At 36.3% G+C, this 10,829-nt stretch overlaps 1 protein-coding gene across 4 annotated transcripts in view; it reads left to right on the forward strand.

The window, feature by feature from the left end:
- Positions 1-6,263, forward strand: part of CLEC16A (C-type lectin domain containing 16A) — a 210,556-nt gene extending 204,293 nt beyond the window's left edge. For all 4 annotated transcript variants that reach the window (XM_074280551.1, XM_074280550.1, XM_074280552.1 and 1 more), the window contains one exon: positions 1,377-6,263. In XM_074280551.1, coding sequence (XP_074136652.1) covers positions 1,377-1,729 — 353 coding nt within the window. In that variant the 3' untranslated portion in view covers positions 1,730-6,263. The remainder of the gene's footprint in view (positions 1-1,376) is intronic.
- The last annotated feature ends 4,566 nt before the right edge of the window (positions 6,264-10,829 follow it).

Here is a 10,829-nt window from a genome sequence, read left to right on the forward strand (position 1 = left end):
CCTGATTTCTGAATTTTTAACTATCTTGTTCTTTTTGATGAGCAGCTTTGTGGTAGTCCCTTTTTTCTTTTAAAAGACTCATCTTTAATTTTTAAAAATCAAGTTGTGAATATATTTTGATTGGCGGACTTATTACAGAAAATCTTGATTGGTACTTGCAGAGATAAATTTCATGTTGGTTTTTTTTTTTTTTTTTGAAATAGGGAGTATTAATCAGGATTTTCTGTTTCCATTCTGTACACTATTTTGTTTTCTGTCCTTTGCAGTAGCTTTAGTTTTTGCTTTTGGTTTGGTTTTGTTTGATTCAAATGAACAGGAATCTTATGAAACAGATTTCTGAAATCATCCTTAAGATCCAGTACAGGCAGCATCAGAACAAAAATTCATTAGCAGGTTTTCTACAGATGGCCAGTGTAATTAAATGGTATCCATGAAATGAAGATCCATATAAATAAAAATTATTTCCTCTAGAAGAATGTCTGCATCACTATAATGGTTTTTTAAATTACCATCATCTGGAATCTTGGAAGATGTATTTAAAATGAACTCCAGTCTTATTGAGTGTTTCTGTATATATGTGAAACACTCATTGGAAGGCAAATAGGTAATTTGTCTGTAATTTAATTAGCATTTTGAAAAGTACCAAAAAAGAAATTGCAGCTCCTTAAAATAACTTCATTAGGTGGAAAGCCTCTTCTTTCCTCTGAAATGGCTCTCTTCCATAGTCCCAGTGGAGAATAATCACTCTAGTAATGGAGTTTGACTATTAGAGGTCCTTCTCTGATTGCTAACTCAGCACTTATGTATACTAGTGTGAAACTAACCACAGTCCAGGGTTTGTATTAGCTGAAAAGTTCTGCAGTATTAGGCCTTTTTTTTCCCCGCAGTAATTTCATAATTTGACCTTTCATGCCAGCCTTGAGCAAATCTCACCAAATTCGGTTTCTGGAAATGGTCATTATACAGACTTGAAATAGACCCATAAGTTTATTAGACCTAGTTTGCTTTCCTTAATGATGTGCTCTGGATGGTGTTCCCAGGATCTAACCACACATAAACCACATCCATGTTTTTGCACTGCAGTGTTATAAGTCATTGTCCTCCTGTAATTATATATATGTTCCAGAATATTTCCATAGTCATAGTAATGCAGATTTGTGTCAAAGATAGTATTTTGATATGCTCACTCTTAAGCATTCAGAAAGATTGTTAAGAGGCAAGTTGCTTGCCAAATATCTGGCTCTTCTTGCATATTTTTTCACATGGCTCAAGTAAGTCTTTAGAGAATCATTTTCAAGAAAGAAGGTAGAAAATCTTCAACAGCTCAAGTAGAAAAAATGGTATTGTGTTAAATATTTATTTGTTTTCTCTACTAGATGATCCTATGGCTTCGCAGCAGCTTCAGGTGACCTTTAATGACCAAGTGGTGATTGTTAATGAAATCCCTACAACTTCCAAGTCCAGCAAGAGCCTTGGAAAGGGTTCAGAAGTGGAAACTGCAAACCTGTCCCCCAGCCTGATTCCTGCCCAGCAACCCACCATCTCTCTCATTTCTGATGACACAACAGATGCACTGAGTGTGGAATCTTTGACTCTGGTTCCTCCAGTTGATCCACACAGCCTTCGCTCTTTTACCTGCACCCCTCAGTTTTCCACACAGACAGAAACTTGTAAAGTGACAGAGGGTGAGATTGTCCCTCATGAGCCAGCAGATCAGTCTGAACAGTGATGCAGTTGATTTTGCTCTGTTTTCATTTATGGCCCCTCAAAAAGCTATAGGGACTAAATGGTAGCTACATGAAGGATGCTTGGAAAAAGGACAGAATTTTAAGAAAAGGCATTAGCCTATCCTAACAAATATTATTTCTGTCCCTTGAAATGAAAGAAACCCAATTCTCTATGGAGTTCACATTTCTTATATTGTATGTAAGAAAGAACAAGGCATCAGAGAAAGTGATGAAGACAGAGTTTCTCCAGACTCCTGTAATTATACCTGAGCGATGCTATTTCCTATTTGCTGCCAAACGAAGAAACTTCTGTGTGATCTTGTTATTCTTTTTGTTAGACTTCAGATGCAAAACACTTGTCCAGAAAGAGGCGGAAAAACTAAACTACAAAAGGCTCTTGTAGTTATTTTGAACCCACCACCAAAAAACTTTCCATTCAGCAGAAGTAGTTCTGTTTTCATTTTGTTCATTTTGGGTTGACCCAACAGATTTCTCTCTAATGGTAGTCGATGAGGTCATTTCAAAAGATATGCAAAACAAGATGACTGTAGTAATTGGTGTAATATTTATTTCAGCATTTGATACTAAACTAGAAACATTTATTTAAAAAGAGAAAAACCACCACCACCTCATTCCTGAAGTTTCTTGTAAAGCTAAGAGTATATAATGTATAATTTTTTTTTTTTAATCTTGGGCTTCTCTGTCTTTTCAGAGCTGTCTATGAAGAAGGTGTGGTATGCTACACTGTCTTAAGTGACATTTACAACTTCATTACTCACCAACCTAACTCTGCATGTCTGTTGAATAAAAAAGCACCTTCCTAGAAAGCCTAACTTCTTTTTCAAACAGAAAAGGAATTTGAAGATATTATGTATAATAGATTTCTTTGTCACAGCCAAGAAGCCCTATTTTGTTCTTTAATGAAAACATCTTTTCTTGAAAAGATAAAAAGTTCCAAGAAATCTTCTACTCAGGCTTTTTTCTGTAACCACATGTGAACTGTGTTTTGAACATCCCCTGTAGTAATTGCCATCTCTGTATGAAACAAAGAAAGAAATGTGGAAAACATGAGGACTACAGAATAGACTTCCCATAATTTTACACAAGTGAAATGAAATTTGTCTACTGATTTTTGCCCATAAAACCAGTTTTGTGCACTCATTCTTAGAGGTAGAAATCCAAGAGCCAGCTAATAATTTTAATGTTTATGACATTCAAGGCTTTTGCAGTCTTTGACTCAGTTGCTCTCCTCCCCCTTCCCTCTCAACCTTTGTACAAATGTGCAAGCTTGTTTGTAAAACAAGTCAAGACTCTACATTTCCTCTTTCATCCTTTCAATATCATATATTGTTGTAGATGTGGATGAACACATTGGTATATTTAAAATTAAACTAAAGATTATATACACGTTTCTACAAAGCAAAATTGTTTATCATCCACAAATAGTTAATATATTATTCATCTCCATCCATTCAACTATAAAACTGAAAGACTACTTTCTTTTTGGTGAAGAATCTGTCCTTCGAATGTGTCGATAATGATTCTCATACTGCTATTGACTTTGAACTGTTGGTGAAGTTATCAAAGACTTTCCCTGGCACATCTTTGAAGATGTGATCAACCAGAGAACCAATGTCCTTGCAACAACTTTCAAACTAGTTTTATGCTATAGCCTATTGACCTGCTTAAATTCAGATTTTACATCACTGGAATAGAAATGGCCTAAAAGAGTTGTAAAGAGTGGATAAAGAAGTAGAAAAAATTTAAGTATGGGTACCAAGTTACTCCAAATAGATCTCCCTCTTAGTTTCATCCTGCAGACCTCCAATCAGAAACATGACAACAGGTGGACCTTCGTATTAATAAAGAAAACATCCAATCTGAAACATGCTGTTTGAACAGAAGTGAATAAGGCCCTTGTAAAGACAGTAAAAACCATAGTTATTGACAGTAACGTGCTCCCCTGCAAAGGAAGGGATGGTAGGTAGAAAAGGGCAAAAGATGATTGATGGAAATAAATGAATAAAGGAATGGGTGACCCTCCCTCCTCAAACAGCTAATTATTCAGTGTTTACTCATTTTCTTCTTATAGCAACATGAGTATCTTAACAGGAAAGGCAACATTTCATATATTTCATTTCATATATTTCATACACATGGAGTTTCCCTCTTGGAAGCCAGTAAACCTCTGAGAACTATGCTACTTCTGTTTTTTTAAATTATTTGTACTTATTTTTTCTGGCAATAGAAAATAGAGAAGCACACTTAGTTTCTCAGGCCAGTGTTATTAAAAAAAAAAAAAAAGAAAGAAAGAAAAGAAAAATAATATTTTCCCAGAAATAAAAAATGAAAAAGATCCCTACTAAAAAACCTATGGAACCATATTTACTGAAATAATATAGTTTCACTGATTGCCTTATCAGAGCATTATGAAAAAAATTGTAAGTTATAGAATCTTTAATCTTGGGGGACCCTCTGATTTTTAAGTATTTTCAGTCTAATTCAGTATACCCTTGAGAATTTGTAATGGAACTGATGTATTTTGGTTCTTACTAAATGCAAATTGTATCCCTTTAATGAAGGCCCCTAAATTTCTTCATTTTATTCCAAGAAAGCAAGGTTAGGTTGAATCGAGCAGCTTTTGTAATTTAATGTATTCCCAAGATACTTGTTCAACAAAGTATTGGTAGGATCATAGGCCATTTTCCCTACTGCCAGACAATTTCAAGTAATTATGAATGAACAGAAAAGATAGGAACCCGTTTTTTGTAAGAAGTAGGTTCTCAAAGCAATATTTGAAAGAATCATCTCATTTATTTGATTGGATAGAATGGAAATTAAAAGGGTCTTGAGATATACTTCACCAAAATGTTGCACACACCAAAATGTTGTCTGATAAACTTTAGTAATCCCAGTACTCTAAACTCTTTTGCAGGCTGTCCAGATGACATTGATTCTTTAGAATACTTCAGTACTTATGGAACCCTTTGGAACTTGTATATTTAATTTGTTTTAAACTGGCAGAATAGTTGCAGACTTTATACCAAAAACCAATAGCAAGCTTAGCATTGAAGTTGACAAGGCAGAACTGTCCAACTGTAAACTTTCAGCAAATTCTGTCTTACTGTGGAAATGAATCTTTGCTTCCCACATCACTTTACATTTTTAATTAGAATAGTGTGGATTCTTTTTTAATACATATTAACACGTCATAGTTAAGTATGTAGCCAAATTCTCATGATCTTTTGCATTGGACAGTTAGGTCAGCCTTAGGAAACTTTGTGATTGTGGCCTCTCTGAAGTTTGGATCTTAGACCCAAATCCTTGGAATTTGGTTTAGAAAATCTTTTAATCTGGTTATCACCTGTAGGAAATGCAGATACATTGGTTAGCTCCATTTCAATTCTTTTGCTCCTTAACCTAGCTCTTGACGTGGAAACATAAATTAATATGCCAGACTAGAGGGGCTAGCTTGTTAAATCACTTTGACTTTTAATCCCAAATGCTGTCTCTATAGCATATAATCTAACCAGCACTGGTCCCAGTTAAGCACAGGCTTAATGCCAGGATTTGTATATGCAGCCCAACTACTCCCAAGGGATTGGATTGTATAAGATTTTAAAGTGTAGCTAAAAAACAAGCAAACCTGGCTCATGGTTATAGCAAATGTAATGAATTCCCCTTAAATGGACTTCTGAAGAATGTCAGGGGGAGGGGCCTATGCTTTTATTATTTTGAGTTCTTTGGAGAAATGGAGAGAGAAGGAATGAGAATGAAAGAAAAAATGTCATGCTAGGACCTCTTAGGGAAATTGGCAAACCAAAGGGACTGATTTTTGTTCTACCATAGTCACTATTGAGGCAGAGGCAGACATGTTGTCACCATGATTGTTATAGTAGATATGATATCATGAAATGATAGTCTTTCAAAACATTGTAACTGAAAGAGAACCACTTTTGGCAGAGCTATTCCCTGCATATGGGAACAGAGATTAAAACTGATTTCTTTTAATTTTTCATTTAAAAACACATTGCATTTTACTGTCTTATTTGCTCTTCATTGAAGGGAGGAAGGTATCTTTTTTTTCCAAAGAGAGTGACCAACATTTATATGCTCTGTAAGCAGAAAAGATCAGGTAAGTAGTAGGATGCACATATTTAATTAAAGTGATGTATAATACTTGATAACACATAGTTCTGAAGATGCACTGTAAAAATGAAAATACAGGGAGAATTTAATTCTGAACTTTTTTCTAGAGGCAATAAATATATTTAAGTCATGTTAAATGTTTGGAGTGAATGTAATAATACATTATGTTCCTTTAAGTAATAGATGTAAATGCTAGATGTTGGAGAGGAGCATATTTGAGAAATCTTAGTACAGTAGATGTTACTGAAAATGTGGCCCATTCTAGGGAAGTACCTGCATTTGCTGACATGAGTCACAGAGTTCATGTGTACTAAGCATGAGGGTGGAAATGAAAACTGGAACTTCCTTGTAAATTTAACTTGGTAATAAAAATGGTGTTATGGAGAATCTGGTCTGCTGCTATACTGTGTCATAATAGAGGCTTCTTCATGTTACAGGAGGCTTCCTCAGAAAGTCAGAGAGCTAGAAAGCAGTACCCCATTATGCTGAGTCACTCCAGGTTGTATAGAATGGAAGAAACCCATCCCTTTTCTTCTGGCAGTTCCTTATCAATCACTTCTTAGAAAGGTGGAGCTCTCTACTGACCTGGTAAAATAGAAGTACTTGAAAATTTACCCTTTGAAATACCTGGCTTTTGACCATAAACAAAAAGAACCTTAAATTTAGCAACTGGGTTTAGAGCAAAATGATTTGTTGTACCGGAAAAAATGGATTTTTTTTTCTTTTAAGAAGGAAGTCTAAAAATGCAAAGAGAAAGATACTTAAGTAGTTCTGAGTTATTTTTCATCTCTAGTATAGATAAGTAAGAGGGAGTAGATTGAACAACATCATGAGGAACACATTTTTAGAAGATGTTATAAAATGAAGTACATTAGATGTGATGTTAGGCTTTATTTAGATTATTAGGGCTTCCAGACTTAATTTTTAGCCATCATGTTGTTTTTTTCTTGCTTAGAATCAGAGGTACAAAATAGCTAAAAGGTATCTTGAGTCCTTTAGGATGAAAGGTACTAATCCAGAAGCAGAAAAAAAAAAAAAAAGGTCTGTATCAATTTGAATGGCCTCTCCCCTTGAGATGAAAATGGTCTGAGATAGTTGCTTGCCTGACCTGACTTCCATCTCCACCACTCAATTGAAACTCTTCTCAAAAGTCACTAGTAACCTCCAAATTTCCAAACCAAATGGCTTGTTTTATTCCTTTCCTCCCTTAAGTTTTCTGCAGTATTTAAATTTTTTTTTGTCATCATTTCTCTTCCTTTGGCTTCTGTAAAGCCATTGTCTCCAGTGTTTTTGTGGAAGCATTCCTCATCTTCTTTGGTTCAGTTCTGCTCAATAAACATTTGTTATTTGACATACATTCTAGGCTTTGGGATGGATGCTGGGCACATAAAGATGACAATCTATGCCCTCAAGTAACTTCAGTCTAATAAATAAGGAAACTTATAGATGCTGTTATTTGCCCTGTCATACAACTAGTAAATATCAGAGTCTGAAGTCAAATGTAGGTCTTCACGCCCCAAGTTCAGCCTCACTTCCATTATTCTATGCTGCTCTTTCTGCCCCCTTCGTGTAAACACATCTAAAGAAGCGGTCTACTTTCTCTCCTGTCATCCCCCTAACCCCTAAGGGGGTAGAGATCTCTTAACAATCATATCTCCCAGCTCTCAGCACTGCCTGGCCTCTTCTTGTGATTTGTAAGTTCCCACCTCTTCATCCTGGTCCTAGCAGGATGTTATAACCCAAGTGCTATCTAACAACCACAGCAATGATTGTGCAGTTATTAATGGGAAAAGCCTCTCCCCTTCAGATTCCTTTTTAGTTGCAAGTGCTCGGAGACAGTGACAATTTGGGCAGCATCAGGTGCATCATGGAATTGGCATATTTGGATAAGTTGTGATTTGCGTTGTAGATCTCATACTTTCCAACTTTCCTCTTATGATCAAGGACATCCATCATCCTCCTAGTCACCTAGGGTGCCATCTTTAACTCCTTATTTTTCCTTACCCTACATATCCTGTAGCCAAATTTTATTGTTTTTATCTGCACATTTTTTCGCATCCATCTATACTACTTCAGTCACTGCCCTATTTCAGGTCCTTGCCACTTCTTGTCAGTACTCTTAATAGGCTTCTATTGGATCTCCCTTCAAGTCTTGCCACACTGCTGAGAAAGTTCTTTCTCTAAAGTGCAAATCTTACCAAGCCACTCTGTTATTCATTAAACTCCAGGACCTCTTCATTAATTCTAAACCCGATAACCTTTCAGCCTTTCATTTATATTTTTTGGTAAGCTTTATAATGTACATAAATATTAGTGTGGTTATACTGATGAATTGTCTGTATACATGTGGGCGTACTTGAGAAGTGTAGCTTCTCTGCTACTAGAAACTCAAGGTCCTCCCCACCTCAGGTACCAGTGATCATTGTGCCAGTTCCATGTGACCACTTAGCATCAGTGAGCTTTTGTTGAGGGACATTTACTTAGAAGATGTAATAAGAATAACATTCTCCCTCTGCCTCTCCCCAGCACCTTAGGGACACAATTCCCTCTGTCCCATTTCAGAATTTGGGGAGTAATCTTTCTCTTAGCACAGTTCCTACAGTATATTGGTCCCATCAAATGCATACCTAGATGCAACATGCCTACCAAATGAATCCCTCATCTTACCTACTCTGGGCTGTATCCTAAAGAAAATGTATTGTTTCTCAAGGCACCAGTACTAATGCTCTGAAAAAACCAAGGATGCTGAGGATATTCTCTTCACCTAAAATGAAAGAACATAAAGACAAGCAAATAATCTAGACCTATATTCACAGGACCATAAGGCAGCCTTAGTGGGGAGGATCCGGGGCTTTTCCCATTAGCAAGATCATCTCTCACTGAATGCTGTTAGTTAAGAAGTCCAGAAACTCCACCAAGAAGACAGATGAAGTGAATGTGGCCAAGGAGACTAGTGGGCCATAGATGTTTTAGAAAATAATCTCAGATCTGGTTAAACAGCCATTGTAAGAAAAGCTGGCTAACTACATAATGAACAGAGTAGACCCAGTTGGGGAGTATCTGTGTGTGCCCCATAGTCTCTCCCCAGGCTTTTCCAGCAAAGTAGCCCAATTGACAGAATGCCTAGAGTCAGGAAGACCTGAGTTCAAATTCAGGTTCAAATAATTGCTATGTGACTGGCAGGCAAATTACAATCTCTGCCTCAGTTTCCTCATCTGTAAAATAAGCCTCATAATACTGCAAGATTGTTATGAGGATCAAATGAGATCAAGTACTTAGCATAGGGCCTTACACATAACACTCCATACAAGTATTAGCTATTACTATTCCAATTCATGTTATCACTTCTTAGAAGTAGGCTCCTTAGCTGCTTCACAGAAGATATTATATAAAGAAAAGCACACTGTGACACTCTGCATGTGTGCTGGGCCCCACTAGACTCATATTTGGGGTTTGTGCTCAAGAAATGTTTATTGATAGAAATGTATCATCAAAAAAGCTTGGAGTTCTATGAACCTACACAATTATAATGGCCACCAAACTGTTCTCCCTGATTTGAATGTTTCGCCTTCCTAATCTGTTTCACAATGTTGTCCTATTAATTTTCCTATAATTATTAGATCTGACCCATGTCATTTCTCTGCTCAAAAATAGTATATCCCATTGCATATTGGATAAAATGCAAATTCCTTAGCCTGCCAGGTAGGGCCTTCCATAATTGTAACCTAAATTTCCAAACTTGTTTTATACTTCATTGCTTCACAAACTCCAGTCAAACTGCATTACTAGTTATTCCCCATTCTCAAGAGTCCTACAGTGTTCTACCCATGCATTTTGTATAGGCTAGCTTCTGTATCTACATCCCCTTCATGTTGCAAACTGTTGAAATCCTCTTTGAATCCCATCTTAGGTTCCACCTAATCTAATCTAGGTTCAATAAAGTCTTTATTCCTCCATCTGGAAATAAGAACTCTCAATTTCTTTTGCATTTCTCTTATACTTATTACATTCTCATATATTTTTTGTGCACATGATATATCAATTCTTCTAGAATGCAAGTCACTTGAGAATAAAAACTGTGAAAAATGATGGAAAGAATGCTGAACTTGAGAGTCACTGGAACAGCTCTGCCACTCTTTGTAATCTAGAGCAAGTCACTTATAGCCCTTCTGGGCCTCAGTTTACTCACTGTAAAATGAGAGGTTTGAACTAGACAGTCTCTTCCAACTCTCAGAATCTCCAAGACCTTTTCACTTGACCACTTAAAAAGTTGTGCTTGACTTAAAGTCCTCTATGTCAGTCTTATTCCTGGAATCCTATGAATGGTGAATCATTACTGGCACTTCCTTCCCTTGCATTCTCCTGCCTGGTTTATCTTTATACATTTCCTTGGAAATTTGGCCTGCACAGACTCCTTTCAACCCTCCCAGAGAGTATTAAGCAAGTCCCAAGTGTGGATTTAGTTTAGAGTAGTAACAGACTCAACTGAGAACAAGATTCCCATTGTTTTAGAATGGAGTCACTTGAAAAGTATAGCTGGCCTGTGCTGTTCCCTTCATCCCATTCAGATCTACTTCAAGAATACACAGCAATTTAAATGGAACTCTGGTTCACAAAGTTTTTTTGTTTTTGTTTTTGTTTTTTTTAATTTACTCTTGCCAACAGAGCTTGAAGATACTGTTTTCTTCTGAATTTGAGATCTCACAGGATCCTAGGAAAAGATGGGGGAGGGGGAATATCGTTTGGTTGTTAATCATTTTTTTTAAATAGATTCCAGCAAACATTACTTAAGTATCTAGTAAGTATGAAACTTTATTTATTCTAGACTCTTGGTCTGTGAATACAAAGTTAAGAACTAAATCATTTCTACCTTAGAGAACAATGCTTTCTACTAGAGGGATACAACATGTTGATAAATAAATACAAAGTAAATGGGGAGGGAGGGAATAATTA

This window comes from Sminthopsis crassicaudata, chromosome 1, assembly GCF_048593235.1.
Source record: "Sminthopsis crassicaudata isolate SCR6 chromosome 1, ASM4859323v1, whole genome shotgun sequence".
In the NCBI taxonomy this organism is placed as follows: Eukaryota; Metazoa; Chordata; class Mammalia; order Dasyuromorphia; family Dasyuridae; genus Sminthopsis; species Sminthopsis crassicaudata.